Consider the following 27,755-nt stretch of genomic DNA (forward strand, 5'->3'; position numbering starts at 1 on the left):
ACTTTCCTTGAAGTCCCTCAGTCTGCGGCTCCGGAGCCGGAGCGCATCCTGACGGCTCGTCGGCCGGAGCACACATATAAAAATCGCCCAGCTGACGCGTTTTCCCCCCCCCCCAAAAAGCCCTGAATTTGGAGGGGGGGGGGAGGAGGCCACGACCCCTCCGGGCGGGAGAAACGGGAAAGAGCGGGGAGAGGCCGGGGACGCCTGTTGCCGGCGAGCCGACCGCTGGCTGAGGGACGGGGAAGGAGAGGAGGAAGAGGAGAGGGAGAAATTGCCAGGCGCGGCGGAGGGCGGGGGGGAGAAGCGGTTTCGGGGAGGGCCCGGCGTCCCCCCGCGCTGCCTCCCGACTGTGGGCGGGGTGTCGCCGCCTCCGGGCCGGGCCGGGCCGGGCCGGGCCGGGCGGAGGGAGGGCAGGGGCCGCGGGTGGAGGAGGAGGGCCGGGAGCGGGGTGTCATGCCGAGAGCGCGCCTAGCGCGGGTCGCAGCCCGCCAGGCCCCCGGCCGGACCCGCACCCCGGGGCGCAGCCCTGCGCCTTCCTCCTCCTCCTCCGCCCCCCGCGTTTCCCCAATGCAGTAATCACCCACTTCCCACCGGGCCGGGGGGACCCTCGCCCCCGCGGCGCTTCCTCCGCGCAGGAAGGAGCGGGGGCTGCAACACGCCGCGGGAAGGGGGCGAGGAGGGAGGGCGAAAGCCCCTCCACCCCCGTCACCGCTTGAAGGCAGCGGGGGAGAGAGAGGGAAGGGGGGGGGAAGTTTAGCGGAGGGTGTTTGAATTAGAAATTATCCCTAAAGAGCCTTTCCCCTGCTCTGGTCTAGAGGGCAGCGCTTGAAAGAGGGGGCGGTGGCGGAGAGGCGCCCTGCAACATCTGTAAAACTTGGACGAGAAGGAGGAGAGGAGTTGAGTGTGTGAGAGGGAGGAAAGCAAAAGGGACAACTTTTCCAACACGTGAGTATCTCGGCGCAATGTTTTTATTTCCCTCCTTCGGTGACTGTGCGGAGCCAAAACAAAGCCGGCCGCGGCCGGCGGTGCTGTTAGAGGGGACGGGACGGAGGGGTCCCCCTGGCCCTCCGAAAATTGTTTGACACGAGGCGGTGGATCCCCCCCCCCTTTCTTTTTCTTCTTCTTCTTTTTCTCCTCCGCCCCCCCCCCGCTCTTTTTTTTTGTTGTTGTTGTTGAACCAAATCAGAAATGTCAGTCAATGCGAGTGAGTCAGAACGGATCAGATTACAAGATCACTGAAACTGATGTCGGATCCGCGCGCACACACACACACGCAACACGGACCGCTCCCCGCGGGAGGAGGGCAGGGACAGCACCACCACCACCGCCGGCAGCGGCACCCAGGCGCCCGCCCGCCTCCCCCCGGGGACCATGCCGGCTGCCCGCGGCGGGGGTCGGCCCCGCTAGCCGCGGCGGCGGGGCGGCGGCGAGCCGCGGCGGCCCCGGCCCATGGCAGTGCGGGGCCGCGGCGGCGGCGGCGGCAGGTAGGTACCGAGTTGGCCGAGAAGTTCTTTGTTCCCGGGGCGCTGCCCCGCGCCTCGGCACTTTCTTTTCACCGCTCCCTGCCCCCCTCCGCCCCCCACCGCTCCAACTTGCGGGCGAGGGGAGGGAAGAGAGGGCTCTAACCCCGAAAATGGCTGTCAAAGAGTGCGTGAGCTGGAGCGGCGCCGCGGCAGCGGAGGGGACCTTCTCCTCCCGCCGGGCGCCCCGCACACGCCGCCGCGGCACTGCGTCCCGCCGCAGCCCGGCAGCCGCTGCTTCCTCCCTCCTCGCCCGAGGAGAAACTCCGGGGCGTTTCGCGCCCGGGCGCGGAGGGCGGCAAACTTTCTAGTGGGGGGGAAAGGCGAGCGCAGGCGGGGAGGCGGCCCCGTCACGGGGCGCCCCGGAGGGGGGATGGGCTGGGGGGCGGCCGGGCCGGGCCGGGGGGCGCGGCCGTTAGGGTGGCCTTTGGCCGTTGCGCGTCCCGGTGCGGCGGGCCGCGGGGCCGGCGGAAAGTTGCGTCGCGCGCGTGGGGGAGCCGCAGCTGCGGCCGTCCCCGCGCCGGCGCTGCTGCTTCTTGCTGCTGCCGCCTTTGGCACTTCGTCAAGTTTGGGAGCTGCGGAGCCCGCGCCGGGCAGCGGGCCGGGCCGGGCCGGGCCGGGGGGGGAGCGGAGCGGAGCGGGCCGGCCCCCCGCGGCCCTGCGCGCCGCCCGGGGTGTGGGGCAGCCTCCGAGGGGGCAGCGGGGCTCCCCCGCAGCGACCCGCGCCCGGGCCTCGGCGGATTTTCACAGCGCATAACTTTGAAGCGTTTGGGGAAAGTGGATACTCTGTTATTTTAATTAGCCTGTGAACGCGGGTTGTTTACACAATTCCTGTGTCTCCAAACGAGCTCGCTGGCGCTCGCTCGCGCACTCGCCAGTGCCCAGCTCCCAAATCCTCACAGCACGTGAAGAGAGAAGGTAAAAGGAAATCCTCCCTGCCCCCCGCCCGAATTTTTTTTTTTAACCCTCTGGTGTATAGTTCTGATCCGGTCCTTTGGGTACAGTGTTTGTGGCCTTCTGCCAGTTTATATGTAGATATATTTATGTAAAACATTTTCTCTCAGCTCTTTGCCAGCTGTTCCACATTTTCCAGCTGCCACTTCAGTTTGAAATGATGGACTGTACGGATCTCAAAGACCCTTTTAGTCAAAGGTATGGATAGCTGTCCACTTGTTATACAGTGTCATGTTTTAGAGGGTACTTAACTGAAGGAGTATTAGGTAGCAATCCACAGCAAAATATTCATCACCATCATGCCCCCGCTACTTCCCAGTTGCTTTTCAGGGCTTAATAAACATGATTTTTAAGCTTCAACATGCATACTTCATTCTATTGTGTGTGCTACAGAAAAACTTAGAAGCAGAAGGCTTTGCAGTATGTGGCTAATTAAACTAACAAACATTTCTAAGAGGGCACTACTGCCTGTCTTTCTGTGCATGATGTTGGTATCTATTTTGAAACCATTTAAGTCAGTGGAACAGTGAGAAATCTCTAGGTTTCTCTGTGTTGCAGGATTGGTTTTGATTTGGGATTCGGAGAGGTTATGGATTGGAATCTTCAAGAACTGGCCTTAAGTAGTTTGAGTATTTGTGCAATTGCATTGTAATTTGGAAAGGTGCCTCACTGATTGATTCCTATAATTATTTCATTTAGGTCCTTTATTAAAAATTAATAATGATCTGGCAGTTTCTTAATTACATATGTCAGGATTATTTTGAAGGAAGACAAATGCTGTGTTTTAAAAGTAAAGTAACCTTAAAATGTAAAAATTGCCCTGTCCACACCACAGTGTTTCAGTTGAGGAAATATATATTAAAAGTAATGGTGAATGAGTTTAACAATGTAAACTGTAGTCAGCCTTCTGAGAGTTTGTTTATATAATGAAGGTTTGGATTTAACTAGCTAGTATGTAAATACTTTCTGTTTGGTGTATAGCCCCATTAAAACATAAATAATAGTAGCTATGAGAGAAGTCTGCTTTAAAGGGGAAGATTATTTCTTTTAAATGAAAGAGTATGTGATTTTTGAATGAGTAAGAAAGAGTAGGAAAAGGACATTCTTAGTCTAGATATATATTATATATATTTTTAAGCCAAAATGGAAGTAAAACTATGGTTTAAGGTGTATGAATGTATGCGCTGTTGCATTCAGATAATTGCACATGTTTCTCAGTATTACATTCTGTTTTCCAAAGCATTTCGGCAGAAGTATTAGAAAACAAAGACATCACCTGCATTTTCCTGCCTAAATGGGGTAATGTTTTTGGCTTGAAAACATATGCAGTGGCCAAGACAGCATCTACTGCAATAAGTAATCTTCCTTTGTGAAAGATACATATTTTCAAATGCAATTTTTTTTGTAACTTAGAAATAAAGTATTGATTTTTATAAGTCATTTCCATTTATTTTGGAATTGGTGTTAGAGAAACCAAAATATTAAAGCTCTCTGCATTGAAATATCAGTATAATTAGTCCATCTTGCAAATTACTTATTTAAAAAAAAAATGTGCATTTGATACTAACCCCTAAAAGTTTCAGTTACACTTCCTGCTGCATTTTTGGGAAAGCTATTTCATTACCTGCACTCTGTAGCACATTTGAATTTCACCCTGTGAATTCAAGCAATGAATGGCATATTTTTGTGTTGCAAAGTGTTAGTGAAAAGTTAGTCATCTTTGCCTGATAAATAAGGAATCTGATGGTTATTAAAGCAGGATTTATTTGAAGTTATGGAAGGAAACAGTTTAATGATCAGTGTTGCATGCACTCAACTTTATGGAGACAGTAATGTACAAAGAAAAAGCAGACTTGAAGGAAAAGTGAATCAATGAGTCATGAAATCCTCAGGAAAACCTTAGTAATGGAATGTTAATGCTTTTAGACTATAGTAGATTATCTTAAAAGACAGACTTTTCTTCTTTATGCAATTGTTGTAAATCCCTAGCTAAAGAATACTTTGAAGAAGGCTTTAGTTTTTCTGGCACTCATATTCTGTAGTCATTCTGATTGTTTTGGAAGATTCAAGAAATTTTCTGCCAGCTTGCAGTTAGGCAATTAAAATGCTAAAATGGCTACAGAGGAAGCTTTTTATTCAACAAAAGGTTCAGCTGTAATAATGATTTCAAGTTGTCTTTTAACCATAGGTTTTATAGACATCCTCCCTTTAGACTTTGTCATTTTTGTAAGGGAATTGATTTGTTATACTTTAAAATCAAATAAAATGAGACAGAATAAACAAAAATAGGGCATGGGTGCTGCTGCAAACTTTTCAAGTTCTTTCAGTATATTTTTCATCTTTACTTTTATTTGATAGGTCTGTGAAATAGAGCTGTAGACTGGCAAAGACTTTAAATGAAATTTCACACTTTGATGATTTTTTTTTAACTTTGATATATTGACAGCAAAAGGAGCTGCAAAGCTTTTATATAACTTGAGCAGTAACGCCAAGCAGCAGTCAAACGTCTCTATGCATTTGTGTTTAACTGCAGAAGAAAAACATGTCCATGGGCAGTAGAGGGTTCTTATCAACTCCCTAATCCCAGATCCCAGCAAACCTTGAGGGTATGCCTCAGATCTTGCTGAAATCATTGTAGACTCTCACAGTTTGCAGATTAAATATGCTATGTGTTCCTGACTCCAACAACAGTTTTATGAGCTCACTAAGCTTCCTGTTTTAAGATCCTTTTCTGAAGTTTTTAGGAGCTGCTAAAGGCGATGCTGTCTAGGGCAAGTGGTACTTGTTAATTTAGAGACACTTTAGATATTTCATTCTGTCTGTAAAAATAGCCAAATTTGCTATTTTCAAATTGGAAGTAGACTTACACTGAAAAAAAGAGCCCCTTTAAAGAGTGATTCTGTTGTTTTAATGTGTTTGTCAGTACACAAGGTTACAAAGTTTATATGGGGCTTGATTTGTTTTATGGGAGCTTGACTTTGACTAGGCTCTTTAAAATGAGACTTTTTCAGTTGTTATTCTAAGCACAATATAGCTTTTAGTGCATAATTTCTGAGCCTCTTTTAACCAATTGTTTTTGTAGCAGCTCATTAAACATACGTTTGAAGTTCTCATTCTCCTTTAAGTGGCAGAGAAGGGAAAGTGTATTCTGCCAAGGGTGAATTTCAGTGAATCAGGCAGTTAACCCTGGGATTTGTTGACCCTTATGAACGAGTGGTGTTGCACCTCCAATTCTGGGTCTTAAGTTCTGTTCTATCTGTTAAATAGTTAATTCTTATATTTTATTCACTGTAATTATGTTTATGTATTTGGTGTAATATTTTTAATTAAAAGGAAAATACTTATTGTCCAACAACATGTGTCATGTTATTCCCAAGAGAACTTGAGCCAATTTTGTGCTTAAAGGTTATTCAATGAATGAAATTTTGAAAGCCCATTTGTCAAGGTACTGCACGGTTTCTGTTAGCTTTCAACCCCCAAATTCATTGTCTGCGTGGCCCAGTCATTAGTCATCAGTGTATTAGTGCTGCCTTCAGGCAATGCTGCCCAGCACTTAGATGATCTCCAGAGGTCCCTTCCAACCTCAGCGATTCTGAAATTCTGTGATTCTGTGATTCACACCATTATAGCTCTAAAAGTGTACTCTGCCGACTTGTAGAATTACTGCTCTGATTTCCGCTTGGCTAGGTTTGAGGTAAGTCCCCTCCCTCCCTACCTTCCAGCTCACTCTAATCCCTAGTTTCTTTTAAGGCTGCTTTCTGCGGAGATTTAGGGGAAAACTTTCTTAAAGATTGCACTGGCATCATACTGTGGGTTTGTTGTGGTGTACGCTGTACATATAAATTGTACCTGCATTACATTGAAAGTGTGTTAAATTGGCTGCTGATCTGAAGAGTTGGTTTGTCTCTCTTTTTAAGAACAAAACAAGAAACAAGACAATACATTGATCTTTACAAATACTTGCATTTTATTTAGGTTACAACAAGGGACTAAGTAATTGGGATAGAATACATTTTTCTTTAAATAGTTGCTGGGTATCAGAATTGATATGATTAGAATCCAGTATCAAGAGATCTGTTTGAATGATTTTGATAGCTGAAGTTTCCACTGTACTGTCAATTATTTTTTGCAGTGATTACCATGAGGAATAATCTGAGGAATAATTATTATTATTATTTTTAAATGGTGCTCAAAATACTGCTGTATTTTTATGGTGAAATATCTCCTATTTAGATTGGGGCTAAGGGACCTAACCAACCTTTTGATGGGTTGGACCTGAACCTTCCCCCAACTGCATTTGCTGCTTTGTATAGATTTCTGTTTTCTCTATATACAAATCTGTTAATGTCAAGAAACTCAACTGCGTGTAAAGAGTACTTCATCCAGCTGCCGAGAGAATGAAGCCTTCATTAAATAAGATGTATGAATACCTGAAATTGAATAGTCAGAAACAAAGATCAAGCTAGTGTCACTTCAATACAATGTCTGCTGTTCTGAACTATGTATATTAAAATGAAATCCTAGCACAACAGATTCTTAAATAACAGGACATGTGGTTTGGTGTGGTTTGTCTTGGCACTTCAATTCAGTATGGCTGTTTTTTTCTTGGAAAATAAGACAGCTGTGTAATTCTTTGATATACTATTTGAACAAGGACAGTGGGCTGTGAGGTAATTTATACTGCAGCAGTTCAACGTTGTCCTGTTTTATTTTGTCAAGTTACAGAAACTTGAAGGAATCTTGATGCTGTTTTACTACTACTATGAGACAGGTGTAAAACCTAAAATAAACTTTAAAGGCTGAAGATAAAGTTTTATAAAGTACCTTTCACACTTGAAGTTCTTCTTGGATACATTGAGCTTTCCTAGCTGTTTCACTTGTTAAAACATCTGTGTTGGGTTAGAATGTGAAATTCTGGATCAAGGCATCCCTTAACCTTAAAGTATGCTGAGTAGATAAATAGGATTCCAGGAACAGGAATGGTGATCAAAACATAGCACTTTCAAAAACACTCTGCTTGATTCCTTTAATCTTGTTTTAAAATGCTAATTGTAAAATGTGGAAGTCAGTCTTCTTTCATTTGCATATCATAAGTTGGAAACAGAAGATGCATCTTTTCAATAGATGTGCATTAAATATATTCTTCCTTGAGCTTAGTGCCTGTATAGATTGACATTGATATATAGATTTAGTTTTGATTCTAAGGAAACTTTTATCTGTTGGGATTGATGAGATAAAACAAAAAGTCTGAAGAAAATGATCATGCCATTAGAAATCACATTTAATGTTAGTGCTCTAAATTAGAGTATTTCTGCATTTTTCTATGACAGTTGTTGTGATCTGTTATTTGATAAATAAGTCATAATGTAAAACACACCCATTACAGGTACTTGCAATTTGTTCTACCAACCTGTATGTGGAAAAACTGGCAAGAAGGGAAAGAAAAAAACCCATGCTTTATCCTCACCAAAGTGTTTCTAGTGCTAATAACAATATCAGCAGAGGAAGTCATAGGGTTTGTTATCAGCACAGCAAGACTTGCTGATTGTCTTCCTTTGTGGCGTATTCCCGTCCTTTCAAATCCACATCATGAATGTTCAAAATCAGGTTTCATAAGACAAGTGTTTTACAGAAGGAAGTTACTATGCTGTTATTTAATTTTGTTTTGGATTTAGTACTACTGAATTCATGAAGAAAGGTATAGGCAAAAACTGAGTGTAGATTTGGTAGGGAAGTTTAAAGTTTCCCCATTTATTTTAACCTATTGCTACAAAGAGTTAAAGTCCACAGGAGATTCCCCCCCCCCCCCATGGTAATTCTTTTTCAGCTTATCTTTGACATAATTATTAGAGTTTTTCCTACTCTAGAGTTTGAAGCGTAAGTACATGTAGGACTGCAAAACAAGCACTAACACAGCTTATTCTGATTTTTCTAGCAATATTAGACAGTTTAATTGGACAGGAGTACTGATTTGTAAAGGGTAAGTGCATTACTTTTTTTAACCCCTCCCCCCATATATTTGCAATGTGGAGACTTAAAAATATGTAGTCCTTTTATTTATTTATTTATTTATTTTTAATTTATGAGCACATATCTTTTTAAAAATAAATTCTTTGCATTGTCTATATTTAGATAGGCTTTAAGAGAGTCAAAGTTAAAACAAGGAAGGAAAAGGAATACAAGACCATATGATTAAAGTAACAAATGCTTATGGATTGAGTTGCTGAAATGATTATGAATTTTTGATTGAATATGCTGAATGGACTATAAATTTTTACCTCAGAACATGCATAGTATCTGAAATTTAGAGGTTCTAAAATGTGTTGTAAGTTCTGGCCCTGTGACCCTCAGCATTGTATTGTTCCCAAAGAGCTAGTTCTGTTAAGGATGGAGAACGGGGCTTTGAGGAAATAGACAGTTTGACCTGAATCCATTAAATTTTATCCATTAAATTATATTTGCTGGGTAAGAAACTAAGAATCAGTTCTTTCCCTGCAGAAAGCTGTTTTATTTAGATACAGAGTTTAATCTATTGAAGTAATAGTAAAAACATTTAATTGGAGTTTTATTTAACAGCTTTCTAAATCCTGTAACAGAAGTAGAGATAATCTACTTGTAAGGATATATGGGTGATGTTTATTAAAAGCAACTGAGGTGCTGCTTTAGTAGAAAGTGTTACTCTGATCTTTATTGATCCGAAGGTATGTGCATGTTTTAAAATATTTACAGAACTTTTAGTTTATCTGTATCAGAAAGATGTAAAGGAAATGTGATTCCTCTGGAGTCTAGCATTTATTACACTTGAGCAGTAGTTTAGTGTATTCCACAGAATCTTTTCTCACTTAAGATCTTAATCATGGGGATGATAATAGTACTGCTTTGCCTAGCTGATTGCCTTTGTGTTTGTGATCCTGCATTATTGTTGCCACGAGCTATTTAACCTATCAGGAACAGATCAGATCATCATTAACCAGGCTTTAGGTTTAGTTGTTTTTCAGTCTTTATGGGAGGAATAAATCAAAGGAAAGTAACATACAGGAAAAGACAGCAGACAGTAATGAATTTGGAAAGACTGTATTAATACACTTGTGCCCTATAACTTGGGGTATCTTTTTAATTTCAAGCTGCAAATCCTCCTATCTGATTCTAGCTCTTTTTTTTTTAAATTTTACTTTACATTTCAAAACAGATTATAAGAAGTATACTGGTCGCAACTAGCACATTTATAGATCATGAATCATAAACAAAGATAAGTACATTGAAGTATTAAGATTTTCTTTTTTACCAACATATTAGTGGGGTGTTATTGTGTTCTTGTATATAGTGAATCTAAGACTATTTTTTGCTCAGTTTATATCAGATGTATTCTTACTGTGACCAGTTGGGTCAACAGGGAAGAATCTGAACAAAATTTGCCTGGCAGTAATTAATGGAGATTTTGGAATTCTGGCTTAGCTCACAAAGAACTGAAAAAAGATACAACTACTTTAAAAAGGTATTTAAACTAATTCCTACAGCTGTTACAAAAATGGTGAGGTATACCAGGAGGTTAATGTTGCAACTGGAAGATATTTAATGTTGCGACTGGAAGATATTTATTGAAATATCTGAGCTCTTGTGTGTTTTTCAGCAGGAACTATCATGGGTAACTTTTTGAATGCAGCTTTGCCAGCAAGTTTGATGGAAAGCAATGCTGAAATCTAGGTGGGTTTTGGAAGTTAACTGTATCTGAATCAATTAGTGTGAAATAGCTCTCATATAATAGCATAAAATAGTTTCATATAAATTTTGCATTTGAATGTATCTGAACAAGACAGATTTTTTTTTTATCCTTAAATAATCCTAAGGAACAGTGTAACCAGTTTTGATATAATTGATAAATTGATAATTGATAAAGGGTTCTTTATGCTTGAGAGAGGGTTCTTTATGCTTGAGAGAGACTGTAATTTCCTGATTGTTCTTCATGCCTCCCCTCATGTTTTTCACTTTCATACAGTTGTGCTGTTTAAGATGTATTATATCCCCAAAGACTGCTTCCAGTAGTGTGGATCAAAGTGGTACCTACGAACACCCCAAATACCCAGAGTCACTTCTAAAAAATTAAACATGCTATGTTTGCTTGCACGCTGATTGGGGCACTCTGGTTGCTGATAGCAATCAGTATGAACTTCCCTACTGCTGATGTAATGATGATGAATGCTGTGACACTGCTATTTCAGACAGCTCTTCTCAGTGGATGCAAACCACTTGTTAATGAATTGAATGCAACTACAGCAGCATCAAATAAAACAGGGAAAAGATTTTTTTTTTTAAAGCCAGTACATTAAAAGATATCCCGTCAAAAACAAAAGAAATGAAGGCAGAAGAAGGTTTAAGTTTGCAAGAAACATAAAACAGGCTAACATGCAGAATGAGAATTTCCGCTGCTGATTTCTGCCAGCTTATACTGAAGCAAGTAGTTCTGTTGAAGCCAGTGAGGCTATTGGCATGAATAAAGATTTGCATGATCTGGCTTTTAAAACTAACTGATTCAATATAAACATAATAATTTAAAAACTACTTAAGAGGAGGAAAGGAACATAAAGCTGAAGATTTCTTGGAAAATTAAAAATGTGTGTTCAGAAGGGGTCAAATTTCCTGCTGTTCTAGGGAGAGGGCTGCTCCGCTAATTTCAGTTAGTTGGGGTTGTTGTGAGAAAATGAACAGAGATTCCAACCCCCCACCCCACCTCCCAGTATATAAGTATCATTACTTTTACTACTGTGAGGTACATTTTTTATGATCAGCATACACGGGAACCAGGAATTACGTAATTTCAAATTGCTTGAAAAAAGTTTTTTGTATTTTAGAAATACTCTTTCTTGCCACTTGTTGACATTCCAATTAAAAGGGACAGTTTTGCTCGTTTAACTAGCTTATTCCAGCAGCTTGTTCTTAAAATTTCTCCAATTTATTATGCAATTGATGAAAGTTTATGATTTAAAAAGAAGAGACACACCTGTAGGCAGGTTGCTGTTTTGAGAGGGATTAGATTTAAGGGGGTCTGGAATTAATTGTGCTGGGTTCAGGCTTCAGGGAAGATTACAAAAGGTTCAAGCATGGCTGAATGGGAAAAAGCCTTGAATGTTTGCTTTCAGGAAGGAATGTTTATCCCTCTATTTACCTATGAAAGTTCAGGCTTTCACCCATATACTGTTATAGCATTTTCTTGCCATTCATATGCACATAGAGGTACCAGACAGCCGACAAAAACTCACTTTCCGATTTTTTGTAGGCAGAACTCGTTCCTGTAGAATAGATATGTATTGTCTCAGGCCTAGGGGCAGGAACAGGGAAGTCACTGACCCACATGCTTGGGAGAGCCTTGTACACTATAAAATAAACCTCATCATATTTTAATGTGAAAACGTCAAGCTGGCTGATTTTCAGAATGGTTTCTGATAGGGAGTGGCGGCCAGTAGGAATAAATCTTCACATTGTCGTGGACTACTTTTTTTTTTGTAGATTGCAATTCTCATGTTGCAGTACAATTTCTGAGAGAAAATAAAAATCACAGCCAAGATTAAGGAGAACGATTCTAGATGAACTGAGTATCTGATTTGTGTCTCTCAGCTGAGGCTTAAGTGGGATTGTTAAAAGTTTGTGTTCATGAAAATAAGATTTTGGGGGCACCATTTTGAATACTGGTTGACTGCTTCCATATCAGATGTACTTGACAACAACACACCAAAACACATACCTTTAATTATTAGTCTTTCAGTCTCTCTGCTTTCCTTACTTCTGCCACGTGTATCACCACATAGTTGATACCCCACTGGAGTTGAATTGCAAAGTGAGGTGCTGGAGCTGCTGAATTCTTACAGGCTTCCTGGGAACATGTGTGTGTGTGTTGGGAGGGGAGGAGGGGAGGCATGGGAGGTAACGTCTGCAGGGCTGGAGTGATCAGCTGATGATGTAGCGTGCTGAGCTGAATAAGAAAGTTTACTTTTGCAATGTGGCCTCTTCAGCACTGACAGTAATAAAAACAGGCTTCTATATGTAAACTAAGTAGACATGAACCAGAACAGGTACCAAGAGCAGATGTTTATATTAGTTCATTGCCAATTCTGCAATTTTCTGACTGAAAATTCACTTTTAAGATGCTACTTTAGGCCTCTGTTCTGTACCATTGTCCACAGTCAGTAGCATAAAGCAGCAAAGTGATAGAGAAAGCAGTGATAAGAGATGTGGGATTATGTCCCCTAATCTTCCCTCCATTAAAGAAAACCCAAAACATCAGAAAAGATCAGGGAGAGAAAATAACCAAGAGAATGGATGGACGCCAGTCTGAGCAGCCACGTGTTGCTCTTGAATTGCAGATGATCCAAAGAAGCCTTTTTCGGAGATTAAAGCAATATTAACTCCTTAAGAGTACCTTCGTCTCCTTGCTTTTCTGGGCAGGGCTAGGATCAGATTGTAATGGAGGTACTATCCTGCCATGGTAAAGAGGGGATGGAGGAGGAGGTGGAGAGAAGTGAGGGCTCCTTGTTCATATCTGCAGAGACATCTGTGTGGCAGGAGGCGGTGGGACCGCTGTAGATACCTGTCATCATTTTCATGACCTTTGCCCAAATGTTTCGTGCCACTCTTCTGGCCTTGTGAAGTGGGTGTAAAGTATGTGGCTTCTTCCTTTCTAGCTGGCTAGAGATTATAATTGTTTCCTTTCATGACTTTTAGCCAAAAGAAACAGATTTGTGAAGTGAGGACAGAAGAAAATGGGGGACAAATTCTGCCCTCCCCCTCCAAGCTCTGACACAAGCTCTTTGATGTAAATGAAAATGCTGCCTGAACAGAAGACTTGGCTTTTAGAAAGCAAAACACAGGAAAAATAACCATGACTGAAAATATATAGCTTTGTTCACTCCTTCAGAAACGACATGAAAATTAATCTTTTTTGAGACCATTAAATAACTCAAATCAGGATAATCAGAGCACAAGAGAGTACACTGAAGAACTAGCTCGTGCAGTGGCTGGAGGATGGACAGAAGCAGTTTTTGATACTTGTGTGAGTAGAGTTGTACAGACAAAATGAGCATGCTCTGGTCAGTGCTGGGTGAACAGTTTGGGGTACGCTGCCCACTTCCCCCCAGTTTCTGCCAGCAGATTGGATTGAAAAGACTAATGTATATGGTAATTAACCAAAGCCAGGGATGCTCCTGTGTGAAGGTGCGAGAGGAAAGATGGAGATACCACGTGAAAAGCTGGTTCTATTTACAAAGCTTGCATGAGATCTCTCCTTGAGATTTGTGCATTGCTGGGTACAAGTGAGGGGTGTAGAGTCATGGGAGATCTTTACTGCTTCATATTTGAAGACACCTGGCATTCCCTTTCAGCTTGTGTTAGGAAGTTATTTCACAGATCAAAATAGTATTTATAGCATTTTCCCAGGTAGATCTTAAAATCTTAGATCTTCTGTCATGGCAGGCAAAACTTTGTTTTTTCTGTTTTTAGCAGCAGAGAAACTTGAGGGAGGAAAAATGACTTGCCTGAGGTTAGACTAGTAGGTCAGTGGCAGAGAGTCTCTGATATGTAGTCCAATTCCCTGGCTATGCTGCCTACCTAAATAATGATTCATTTCATGATTCGGCTCTTCTTTGATCCCTACTGTATAACAGTGAGGCTTTGGAGTGTTTTATTGTGCTATTAAAGCGAACTCCTACTAGGGAGGTGGGAAAGAGAAGGTTTACTAGACAGCTGTGTTTGTGGCGAGTTGGCTTTGTAGCTTTTTTTTTTTTTGACTGTCAAAATTGGGGAAACAGGTTGCAAATGTAATTACACTTCATTATATTTTGCTTTGTGGCTTGTTTTGAAGTCTTTGTTTTTCAAATTCATTTAAATGTTCTAGAACAGTAGTGCAATGTACTTCCTTTTCAGACCCATTTAGTTAATGACTGCAGTGCCTCTCAGAGTTGAAAGCATTCTATTTATTATTATTTTTTTGTTGTTGCATAGGTTCATGTTCAAAGCACCAAAGTGCTCAGGTACTCTGGTTCTAAGCATGGTGTGTGCTAAATATTTATTATTTGTATAAAGCTTACTTGGACAGACTGTTATGTGTCAAGTTAAGCTGTAGACCACAGCCTGGAAATACCTGTGTTCCTTACTGCCAGAGATCATGGCAGTCTCAGTACCTTGAAGTGGGTACAGCGTAGCACTAAGAATTTCACCCCTTTGGAAGTTTTGTGGGGTTCTTAAATTTATGTCATGAACGTGAAAGCTCTGAGAATAAGGTGAAGTGATCTGAGGGTTATAAAATGAACGTATCACTGTAGATGATGCTAAAAATAGTCAAGAAAGACAAAATAACAAGACAAAAACCTCTGTAGATTTTTTCATTTTCAGAGTTCTCATGCAAAAGAAAGTGAACTCATTATCTGTCACTAGCAACAATATTTGCCTTTCCCTGTGGTTTTCAGGGTGTTGCTCCAATGCTCTTATGTTTGAGTTAGATTTCTGAACAAACAAAATGAGAGATGTTTACATGAGTCGGACAAGATGTAGACATAGACAGGGTAATTCTATTGCAATGTGTTCGGATAGTGTGAATGTTGAAATTTAAATATTTGTCTTCTATAGTCAACATAAAGGTCGGTGATTTCTTTTGCATTGTTCCAAACTGCTCTGGACATAGGAAAAAAATACTGGCTTTTTTCCCCCTGGGTCTATTAAAACCTTACAGGCTTGAAAGAGGGACCTACCTGTCAAGTAACATAATAGTTTGTGATGCTGATTCTCTTTAAAGGCAAACATGCTTGTCTGTAGTATTAGCATTTCCTTAAATTCCTCGGGAGTTCATGCATGCAAACCTGATTTGGTGGGCTTCCACAAATGGCCTGTGGGGTGCTAATACAGTTGTGCTGCAGTCTCTTCTTCAGGTGAGAGGTGTGACAGGTTTTGGACTAAGCTTTCTAATAGTATTTAAAGTTTGACTCTTATTGTTTCATTCAGGTATTAGTACAAGAAGAGCTGAAGTAATGAGAAGTCATCATGGAGGCGCAGTCCCATAGCTCTACTACGACTGAGAAGAAAAAAGTGGAGAATTCCATAGTGAAATGCTCCAGTCGAACAGATGTCAGTGAGAAAGCTGTTGCCTCCAGCACAACTTCCAATGGTGAGTAACAGCAGGGATTTACTAGCAGCCAAACCTACAGTAATTTTATGTTCACTGCATTCCTTGTGAATTGAGCATTTGCACCTGGATCAGTGTTTGTTCTAAGGGAAGTCTAAAGAAAACAAACAAACGGGGGGGGGGGGTGGTGGAAAGTGTTAGGATATAGTAAGGCCTGTTTTGGCATCAGGCATAGTCTTTTTCTTCCAGATGTTCTAATTTGAGATGTAAATGTGCAAAGTTATTTAGTATAGGAAGTTCCTGTCTTGGAATTTTGGAAATCATCTTGATTAGCCTGGCAGGGCTTGCAAGTACTTTGCATTTTGCCATTGATATCTCTTACACTAGTGAGATAATTAGTTATTACAAATGCGACAGAAGTAGCCCTGTCAAAATTAGTAGCAAAGGTTTTTTTCCTTCTCTTCTTCTTTTATAAATAAATTTGTCCTTGCAAAGGGCTACTCCCACCTGCTGTAAGTGCCTTAATGGCTGGCATCAAAACATCAAGTGTATCCTTGCATCTCAAAGTTGTGAATGTGTAGCTTGTAGATTTGCAAAAATGGAGTAGTTTAATTCTCCCCAGAGATTACCTCACTTGACAATTTTACATATTCTCTGCCTCCCCAGAGACTGTGTAATCTCCACCCCCGCCCTCTCCTTGTTCAGCTAAGAGGGCTGAGTGTACTGGTCCCTACTAAGGCAGAGCTCCCTTTGCAGCCTAGGAGAAAATTGCTTGAAAAGGTGTGGGCAGAATTTGGCCCTGCAGATTTTGGATAGCAGATTAAGCACTGGTCTTAGAATGATAAAGCACAAATCATTCTAATAATTGTTACAAAGAGAAAATTGCTATCTTTTTCTGCGTATTTTGGAATCCTGGTGTATCCCTGGCAACCTTTTCTGTCCACCCTTTTTGCTTCCATCATGCTCATCTAGTCTTTTGATCCAGGTCAGTTTCTCACTTCAATAACTTGAACAAAGGTTGTGCTTCCTCAAATAACCATTTATTTCCAAGTGGTGTAGAGCAGAAAATATATGAATCCTGCAGCCGTACTTGAGGGGAATCTCTGCGAGTCAGTAAAAATTAGATGACGTGTCCCAGCATCCTTCTCTGTGACTGGACTTTAGATTCAAAACAAACTCAGCACCTGCTGACCTAGTAGTTGGAGTTGCTCCCCATGAGAATATAGAAACCCTTTGACAGGTGTGGAGAAAGTTGCAGCAGTTTTCTAAAGTATATGATATTAGGTCCTCAGCTGGTGTAAGTCAGCATAGATCCATTGCTGTCATTAGAATTACAGTGCTGCACATTAGCTGAAGTGCTCCCCCATTGTATTTTTTTTCCAATAGTAGGATTTTCCACATTGGCCCAACTTTTCATATGGATGCATACTTAAACACATATGCATATTCTTTGATGTGTCAGGGGTTTGTTCTCAAACCCAGTATTGGCACTTATCTCTGACTGTTTTGGGCTGGCTTGAACAATATTGTCAAACGTTTAGATTAGATTGCTAAGAATAAAGCCTTCAAGATGTTTATTCCTAATTCTGACACTGATTTACTAAAACCCTTGGGTTGAAACACTTTCTCTGTCTATTCTATCTAGCAGTTTAATAGGAGTTTCAGTACTTAACTACTTGCTGCACCTAGGTGGGGTATTACTGCATGTCAGGGGCATGAAACTCCCAAGAGTTGAAATGATTTCTTAGTCTAAAGAATTACCAGAAATTGTTGTCAGTGTATTTTTCTCACATTAATGGAATAAGATGCTAATGTAATACATATCCTGGGGCCTGAGGCTGCGTTTGTTTGAGGTAATGATGTGAGTTACCTTTGTTTTCAGTGGATAAGGATTGACCTTGCTAGAGCCTTTGTATTTTTCGAAGTCACCAGGATCTCCAGGATCTGGGTTTCTAATCTACCTTCATGTATAACCATGCAAACAACTTTCCAGAGATAAAGGGTTGGGCTCAGAGGGATAAAAATTGCATTTCATCCTGGATATGAAAATTTTTTCTTAGTCTATGTACTCCATGGAACATGTACTGAAACAAATACTAATAGCAAAACTTCAGGAATTTAAACATGATGAAATTTATTGTTGCAAGATTTTAAAGTTTGCTTCTTGCAGATGTGACTGTCATGTTAATGAATTTTGGTTATAAGGGACCAATGTGCATGAAAGCTCAGGCTTGCATTGTATTTGCATCTTTTGTTCTTTAATGCTGAACTGAGTATTAATACATGAATATCACCGATTGATATAAGACACCACTCCTACAAAACATGCAGCTTTTGCTCATTCATTGCCTCTTTTTGCAGAGGGCCATAGTAATGTTAAATGGTTGTGATTTGCATTTGAATCCTTTGTTAAACAAGGTAAGATACCTTTAAAATTAACAAAAAGGTGGAATGAACATTGCCGCGTTTGTCAGAGAACTCTGCTGTCATTGCAGATCAACATGTGCATATCATACCAATGTCACCTTGTAAACATGTCTAATATCAGTGTTCCCCTTTCTGGACAACACATTAATTAGGAAAGTTTGCAGAATAACGTATAGTTGAGTGACAGCTGTCTGAGGGGTGCTATGGAAACCAGTATTTTCTTAGTAGCTTTGCTGTCTTCTGAAGGAGTTAAGTTGGGTCATAAATAGGTTGAAAGCTGTTAGGAGTTTTATGCAAAGCTTACAATAATGAAGAAACAAAAAAACCCCACCATTATTTCTGCAGTTCCCAAAAGAGAATAATGCACCAAAAGCAGAAACTATGTTAAAATAAACATTGAGTGTGGAATTCTTTTAAAACTTCTGATGTGCAAAATGGTTATTAAAGAGCCTGGTGCAAACCTACGTGCAAGAGAGAGAAGTTAGAGAAGGTGAAGGGGAAGGGCAGCTCATATCTTACAGCAGACTATGCAATGGAAGTTGCAGGGCCCAAACTTGTGTCTGCCTCTTGAAAGAGGCACTGTAGACTCAAACAATAAGCAATGTGGGCCATAGTTCAGACGTTAGCCACTTCTGCTGAGTTACTGTGATTACTTAATACAAAAAGATTCCTGCTGCACTCACCTAACCACAAACTCTTAATATATTGCTAAGATGCTTGCACAGTGTTAGATAAGGGGCTGCCAGCATTTCCATTATAAACCCCTAATTTCAGGGTTTTATAACTCAGCCATTAAAATGTGCTCCAGGCTGAAACATGTGGGGAGGGTCTTAGTACTGGAGCGAATTAAAACTTCTTTAAAATACATGTGTTCAAAAAAGTAAAAAAAAATCATGATTTGTAATAACTAACAAAAACTTTGGTGCACTTTGATGCTCAGTGGGACTTTGTAATTTGGAACCTCTCAACTTTGTTTTGAATTCGTTTTTGCAGGCTTTTGATCTTTTCTGTTTTGTGTTTGATTTTGTGTATCTCAACCAAACTGCATGCAGTTTGCTATGGTACATTTCTTCGCAACTTGTTCCTCTTGCTCTTTCTTTGTTTACTGCTATATTTACTGCTAGTCTAATGTCAGGAGAAAAATTGCTAAAGAACACCGCTGATGGAGATAATCATTCACAAAAGGCTGCATAAATAATTTTTTTTGCCATAATGCCACGGTATAAAATAAGCTTACTTTTGTGTATTGTGTGATTTGATAGCCTCAGATTGATCTGCTATGACAAAGTATTAGCAACAATAAATAAATACAGTTTTCATGCCATGACCATGTCACTGGTATTACATTGGAATAAAGGGGCCCACGTCTCAGACCACCTGAGTCCTTCAGTGCTGTGTTTTCGGGCCTTCCCTCTTCATAGGCACATCCCTGCCATGTTGCACTATTGCAGTGATAGTCTTGTGGAATTGGAAACAGTGATAAGACCCTGTTCCCTGCAAAGCCTGTGTATGGATTAGGTCATCATCCTGATTGTTGCTCCATGCACAAAACACAGGTTTCAGTTAAAGTTGTGCCTGGAATGGCTTTCTAAAGAGAGGGATCTGTTAATAAACTCATTAAAATTAGTTCTTTGCTGCTCTCGGAGAGCCTTCACCTAATTATTGCAGCTCATGAAATCAGTCTTGCTTTGTTAGATAATACAGTACCTCCTGTAATTCTAAATAATCCCAGAATTAAAAGAAATCTTCAAGTGAACACTTTAAACATTGCAGGAATCTGTATGATAACCTGCCTTGCTAAAATGTGATGAATGCAGACATGTAGGTTTACTCTTGGCTGCTTTTTCATGCTGCACATTTATGAAACCCTTCATATTTGTGGAATTGGTGAGAGCCTGGATGGGAGAAGTTAATAGCACAGTCAGAGACTTGGTCTTGCAGTGGGCCATCTCTGGTGAACACGTTAGCATGAGAGATGATTCCCCCTGCTGTCTGTACTGTTGCTTTGCCATGAGTGCCAGCCCTAGCAGGGCTGGCAGAGCAAGCAGCCTGCCCACTCCTCAGCCGCCTCATCTCCCAGGCTGGCGTGTTAGCTTGCACTGAAATCAACAGCATGCTAAGTTAATGTTTCAGGCTGAGCGCTGCAGTGCTTGAGCAGAAACGCAGGGCTCGCTCACCCGGCTCCGCTTCCGTTCTGCCTGAGGGCTGGGGCACACAGCTGGGACAGTGCCCTTGTGCATCCCAGAAGTGGGAATCACCATCACTCCCAAGGCAGAACCCTCCCTGGGAGTGTTGCAGTAAAGTGTGGAGCTCCAGTCCAGCAAATACTCAAGCAAATGCTTCTCTTCAGGCGCATGAATAACCATTGGCTCTAATGTGGGTATTCGCATGCTTACAATTAGGCAATTGCTTTAGCGCTTTGCCAGGCTGGGCACTTTGACACTACATTCTGCTTTGTAGGTAAATCAGATTTATTGTTGGAATACTTCCTAAGACTTGTTGACCAAAAACCCCACACAAAGCCAGCCCAGCCCTTAGCTATACACAATTCATTTTTTTCACTAAATCTGTAGCATGAATGTATTTAAGTTTTAACTTTATTCTCTAAAAAGTATAGGAAATTTCTGTCTAGGCTGCATTAATACTTTTAAAAGGCAAACCTGCACTCTGCAGTGTTGCTTGGCCTACATCAGGAGATTAATACTGTGTTCAGCCTTGATGTATTTACTGTTTGGCTTGTGAGCTTTGTTGGTGAATAAAATATTTTCCTCTTTTGCACATTTTGGCTCTAAACTTTTTTAATGTTGCATTAAAACAATGCAGTTATTGTATAGGGACTCCTTCAGTGTCTGACAGGCAAGCACTTATTTTCAGTTTGCTGTGTTTTGTCTAGTTTTTGACCCATGAGCTTGTTCCAGTGTAATCTGATATTTCTTATTAACCTATTACTTGGCCTTAAAAAAAGATAATTATAAACGTATGTAGGTTGTGGACTTGACTACCTTTATCAGAATCAGATAGTTATTGAGAACATACTCTAAAGTGATAGAAAGCAGAAATTATTATCTTAATGATAATGTAACTTGAGACCAAGCTTGATAGATGAATAAATGAGAGGAAGTTCATTCGTACACTTTGATTCTTCCAGAAGAAGAGCCAGCTTCATCTGGGTCTCTTTTTTTCTTTTTTTCTAATAGTTCTTTCAGGATTGAGTGAGGAAAGTATTTAGCAGTCTACAACTCCGTAAGAATCACATTTCCTGTTTGAACTGTCAGTTGGTTACTAGTCTTGCTGCTTGCTTTCAAGCTCACCATAAAATAGGTGTTAATCATAATACTCATTCTTGGCCCCCTAGTTGGACTGATGTGTTCAGGGTCCTGTTGAGAAGTCAGGGTTCAAAAGAGGTTGTTAGCTATCAAGAAACATTGCCTGCACTATTTTAGCAGCCTGCAAATTGAGTCCCTAATTGATTATATGAGACCTGATTCTGCCAAGTGATCAGGAGATCCCCTCCTCCTCTACTGAAATCAAAGGGAATGGAGGGCACTACTCACTTTTCATTTCAGGTCAAGGAGGAAGCAACATCCTGTAGTATTAGATATTGGAAGTGACAACCTTCAGTGTATAGGTCTTTCTAATTTTTTTTTTCTTTTAGCAAGATGAGTATTCCACGTAATTCCTATCTATAATGGTCACATACGGTGCCATAGAAGAAAAGTATGCATAAAGACCTGATCTTGTAAGATTTTGTGTACCCTTAGTTTCTGATAATTCTGGCCTGGTCCTAAGAGAAAAACTAAAAGAAAGTACCTAGGTTTGGGGAGGCTGGGAAGGCTAGCTCTACTGATTCCTAAAAGTATTGGAACCAAAACTAGTGGAGGTTGTAATTAAGTGTGGACATTATGGCTTGGTATATTGTAATCTGATGTGAGTAGCTGATTAAATACATATTCATTCAGAGTAATGCATCCGTGGTCCTTTATGTTTACTAATAAAATTTCAGTCATCAAGTTAGCGTTTATGGTAGAGTGTAATAACTCATTCTGCCTGATACTATTTTCTAATGTTGTTCCTCAGTGAGCCAGCCCTCCCCTTACCCTGCTCTAAACCAAATGATCAGCGAGTACAGTACAGTATTGCTTCATTAATTCTGCAGAGATTTCCCTCCTTTTTTTTCCCCCTTCTCTCCCCTCCCTATGGTGGTTAATAGCATAAGGGATATTAAATGTCAATCCTGCTGTATCCCTCTGCAAGTTCCAGAAAGAGATGATTGAGTGGCTTATCCCTGCAATCACTGTAATCAGTAAGTAATGACTTAACATCCTGCTAGATAACACAAGGTGGAATCAAGAGAAAACATTAGTTAGCATCAGTATCTTGCCACCTGAACAAGGTGGAGGTTAAATTTAATGAGTTATATACTGGGAAAGCTTTTTTCCCTGAGAACAGCAACAAAAAAACCCTCAAATCCCCCAAACAGTCCTATCACGTTTGCACCTACGTAGTGAAATACAATAAAAAATAATAAAAAGGTTTAAAATGAGTGTCTGCACAATATATGGCAAATGGTACCATACTCTATCGCTAGTGCTTTGCAAGAATCCAGTATCAAATCAAACTTCAAAAAATTCAGGCATTACAGCCTATAGTACTGGGGGAGAGGGGAAACAACCATGAGGTTTGATTTCTAGCAGGAAAAAGGATGTTGGCAGCTGAAGCTTCAATGATATTGTTAACATTCCAGAAAAGGGCTCGCTGCCATTAAGTGCTGGTCTCTGGGGAAGATATCCTAAAAGAGAAAGGGCTTCCTAATGACCTGTGCCACTGAGCCAGCATATGCCACCAAAGCAGGAAGGCTCTGTGGCAGCATGGTGAGGCTCTGTAGCAGCACTGCTGCCAGGGATGGGGGCACCTCTCTCTCGGCCACTGGAAACAAGTGTCGACAGCCACATGGTTGCTGGGTGGTTGGAGAGGTTTGGGAAGGCAGAAAATATTCTTTTGCCTTTTAAGAGTTTTCCTGGGTTCTGAAAAGAGACCAAAGTTGGGCATCTGCAAGTGCAGGAGCTACATGGAGCAGATTTTTTTTTTTAATAAAGTAAATAAGAGAATTAAAAAAAATCCTTCTAATTGACTTAAAACCAAGCAACCCCTCTGGCAGGCACAGCATTTGGCTTTACAGTTTGAAGCTGTGTAAGTTAAGGCAGTTGAAGTAATTAAATTACTTAGCAGATTTTTAAGTGGCATTCATCTTTTCTCTTCTAGATGTTTTCTGTTTCATATCTGTCTCCAGTTAAAATGAAATAAAGAAGCATCAGTGTTGTATTTGAATATATTCCTGCTCTGTTTGTTTCTATTTACTAGGGTTTTTTTAGGTGTAAAACCTCAACTTCTGCATACATAGAAATTGTTACTAAATATGTATGTGTAGCATACGGAAGCGTGCTTAGGGTATGGTGTGTGACTATGAAAAGAGGGTACCATATTAAAACTACGTTCTCTGTATTCTTTCCAAGTCATATCTCATTGTTTTGGGGTGGGGGGGAGGGAGGGAGATGCATTCTTTTGCCATCCCAACTAAGAGGGAATGAGATGGATTTTATTGCTTTGTTTTTATCTTATTACCCATTAGAAGTCTTTACCTTTGATGTGTACTGCAAGTGATCACAATTTAATTTACAGATTCTGTTCTTTCTTTGTAAGGCTGGCCATTCGGAAAAATGTTGATTTACTTGTAAACTCTGTGTATGTAGTGTGGACCTACTGATGAGTGGAAAGCTGCACATTTCAGTGTATGCAGTGGTGCTTTGAGAAGAGAAGTACACAGGCAATACTGTTTTTTGTTCAGATGATTTTAAAATTTGACTTGTAAGGGACAGATTTGACTTCATGGGCAGATTTTCAAAAAGTAGTTCATAATCTTATGCCTGCAGTCAGCTGGAGTCTTGCTACCCAGAAACTGTGGATGCACATTCTTTGCACATGCCAACTACTTAAAATATGCTGGTTTCCATTCATTTAATATGATTTTTTGTGTTTGCAGAAACCACCACACTTTCAGCTGTGTGTATATGCAAAAATCTGAGTCCCACACAACGTAGTACCTTGAAAATATGTTTAGATACACCCAACTAAATGTATTTTTTCATTTTACTTAATAGAACAGATTTGTATTCATGGAGTTTTTCCTAATATAAGATGATAAATTGCTAAAACTTAACTGGTGTTATAAACTGTGTGCTCTCTCTCTCTTTGTTGTCTGCTTGCTTTTCTCTTCTTTTCCCGCACAGGGATTCATACATAACAACGAGGATTTTGTAGTAAAGTTCCTTCTGGGCCTGACTAGTACTGTTTTTCCCTCCTCTCAGGCTCTCTCTTTCTCTCTCCTTCTTTCTCTCATTTCTCTTCTCTCTTCTTTTTTCTTTTAGTTTTAGAAAGTTGAGTTCCATCCCAATTATTAAATCTTCGGAGACCGTTCCCACATGGTTCTGTAAATGGTAGCTTCATCCTGAGTTCTTTCATCTCTTTTCCTGCTCTCCTGGCTTGACAGTTGAAAAGGTCTGACTGTGCCACACAATGGTTTGATTGGTTTCTCTAGGGGAGGCTTTACCCTGCCTCATCATTCGCCAGGCAGGTGGACCAGAAAGTCTCTTGATTCTTTTGTTGCCTCTCAAAGTCCGAGGTCTTTGACTGAATAAATCCTCCGTCATGGGATAATTTGCTAAAAGGAGACTGAAAGATGTGAGAGAAAAGCCTCACTACTTGGGTGCTGAATTAATGAAATAACTGGGCCTTAGAGTTTGCAATTGAAAAATCACCAGGAATGTAATGGGTGGAGACAGACTTCAGAATGCAAGTCTGTTACTTCCCCATAATAAACTATGAGAGCTTTAAATGATATTACTAAATAAGCTAGCTTCTCTGGCAGCCTGTGGTTATTTGCATTTGTAACCATGTTCTGCAGGGGAAGCCCGAGCAGAATAAAAGCCGTTTTGGTGCAGTGTCTAGTTAGTCATTAGATTATTACAAGAGGATGGAAAGAATTCCATATGACAGAACTAGGGTTGAGTTAACACAGGACGAAAAGTAATTTACAGATAGGCTGTCCTCAGCCATCTTCGTAGACCCTGATAAGGTTTCATTTCAGAATGGATAGGCGACATTTCCACTTACGGGCCCATTCTGCGACACCTGTGATAACAGCTTCTGGATCCTAATTGAAATTGGTTTCAAAATGGATTTTCACTTTTCTCTGTCTGTGGAAAATATTGAATGGACTTAGAGCTGCCACAGAGAATCCCAGACCTTGGAAAATGGAGCAAGAAGCCATGATCATCTTTCATAACTGTGTCGATGATATGACAGTTTTGTTATCTGTCTTATTAATGAAATCATTGATCACCTGATGAGGGAGATAATAAACTACATTTTGCTGCTGTTCAGGAAGCTCAATTAGATTTTTTGAAAATACAGAAGGGGGAAAACCAAAACAAAACAATGAAATGAAAATTTTAAGGTCTACTTACAACTTTGTTTTTGCTGAAGATTTTTAGACATCTCTGAGACTGTAAAATAGTGAGTGCATATTGAGCTTATTCAAAGTAAGAAGGAAAAAAAACAAGCCTGATACTAACGTAAAGACTTAGTTATTGTTTTTTGTCTTTAACAAACTGAACTAAGTAAATAACACTGTGTCATAATAAATGCCATGGAAACTTGGATGAACTCAGAAACAATGGAGCTCAATTTTTGCTGAAGTTGGATTAGCGATCTGAACTCTCTGAGTGCTCTGAGACATACAAAGAATGGTGCTTTGTACAGCGAGCGCTAGCCGTGAGGCTGGTCCTCTGGAAAATTATTTCTTCTTTAAATATGAATGCCATCATTTAGTTGATAAAGCTGCTCAGGCATTTTGAAAAAATAAGTTCCTTTTTCATTTTTTTCTTGTACTAATAGATTTAAAAAGAATTTTAGATGCACGTGAATGTGATAAATTGCATGCTTGGGATAAAAAGAGTGCACAGACATGGAAAATAAAATCTGAAAGGATTTTGTGATGTGTTGTTTCCCCAGTTGTTTTCTAATTATTAGGGAAAGAGATAAATCTGTTGTTTGTGCTTGGTTGCTCTGGAATGCACGCTGTATTCCTTGAGGAAGGTGGGAAGGGATAGTTTTTCTGAAGAGGGATGCCGGTGACTTCTCATATTTCACTGTGAATTGTATCCTAGGTGTTTCTTCAGTCTCTCTGCTAGTGTGGGTCAATCTGTCCCCCTTTTTAAGCTTGAAAGAGGAGCTCTGATCAAAGGCTTTAATGATGTCACTGGTCTCTGGTGATTGATTAAGAACAGAAGTTCTGGAGCATTTTGCATGTCCGCCTTTTCCTTATCACTTCAAATCCGTTAGTGCCTACCCATTAGGGTATCTCTCAATCAGGGGAAAGAAAAAAAAAAAAATTTATATATAGATATGCAACCCCCCTCACCTCCATATATATGCATATATGGAGAAAAAGAATGGTACAGCTAATGGTGTTCACATTTCCTCTGAGTTCTAAATGTGTTTTTCTTTTATGTAAAAGGAAACAGTTTTTATTGTTCTGTGTTGATACAGGGGATATTTACTAATTGCTAAACTCTTGGGCCTAATTCTCCTTTGGTCTTCTGCACCTGCTCTCAGAGATTTAAATCTAGATAGGTCTGTGTCATCAGTGGGTTTTCAGCTGCTTTACCTTCATTTTTTATGTTTTACCCAGAGCTGAATCCTGCCCTTGCTTTATATTTCTCTGCTGTGCCTGCAGTGTACCTTAAGATCAACTGTGTGTGTCAGTTGCTTAGAGATTTTTTTAAGTGGGGATTTAAAAATAAGTATTTTAAATGTACATCTCTTGGAAGTTCAGGTTTAGACAGAATGCATGTTAAGCTGTTTAAAAGAAAAGCTCTTTCATTCATAAGGAAAGGTCAGTCCTCTGACTCTCAATAGTGTGAGAGGTCAGGAAATGGGTTTTACTCATGTAAGTAAGGGTTGTGCATATGAGCAACTGATGCAAGGACTTGAATCTGACTTCACTGCTGTATAAGTGAGGAAAAAGGGTGGTGTAAAGCTGGAGTCTGTCCCTAAAAATACCACTTGTAACAGCATATTGTGATTTAAATGATGAAATCGAAAACTCTGCACAGTCTATAAAAAATCTTGAGTTAATTATTCTGGTAAATTCAAGCTTTCTGTATGTAGGATAATTCAGAAATGTTAATGTTATTTTCATGTATCTCTTTTCCCCTTTCTTTTCAGTAAGTTGGTTCATTTCCCTCTCTCTCTCTCTCTCTGTCTGTAAAATCTCCTTCGCTCTCTTTTCTACTGTTGTGCATTTCACACCAGGAGATGACAAGTCTTGTGATTGCACCAGAGGCATTTGAAAGAAAATAAAAAGAGAGTTCTTTTTTTCTGGTGCTGGCCCATGAACATACCATAAAAATTGGATTAGACACACCTAGAGTTGGGATTGATTGCATCTTGAATAGGAAATTAGAACATCTGAAAAATTCCTTTTTGGATGGAACAGAAGCACAAGAAGGAAAAGTTGGATGGAAACCAGAGAAGAACTGTAAATCACTATTAAAGTTACTTCCTATGGTTTACCATTGGCTGTCAAAGAAAATTGCCTCAGGCTTGTTTGTAGCTAATTCCCTCTATAGAAAACTTCAATTTGTGGACTGGCCTCTGAACGGGATTGATAACTCTGTTTATAGACC

The 27,755-nt window shown here is 40.5% G+C and overlaps 1 protein-coding gene across 2 annotated transcripts in view; it reads left to right on the forward strand.

Moving 5' to 3' along the window:
- Window positions 1-849: 849 nt before the first annotated feature.
- Window positions 850-27,755, forward strand: part of GLI3 (GLI family zinc finger 3) — a 212,816-nt gene continuing 185,910 nt past the window's right edge. For both annotated transcript variants that reach the window (XM_013955710.2, XM_013955711.2), the window contains exons 1-2: window positions 850-945; window positions 15,462-15,624. In XM_013955710.2, coding sequence (XP_013811164.1) covers window positions 15,501-15,624 — 124 coding nt within the window. In that variant the 5' untranslated portion in view covers window positions 850-945; window positions 15,462-15,500. The remainder of the gene's footprint in view (window positions 946-15,461; window positions 15,625-27,755) is intronic.

Source organism: Apteryx mantelli, chromosome 2, assembly GCF_036417845.1.
Source record: "Apteryx mantelli isolate bAptMan1 chromosome 2, bAptMan1.hap1, whole genome shotgun sequence".
Classification (NCBI taxonomy): domain Eukaryota; kingdom Metazoa; phylum Chordata; class Aves; order Apterygiformes; family Apterygidae; genus Apteryx; species Apteryx mantelli.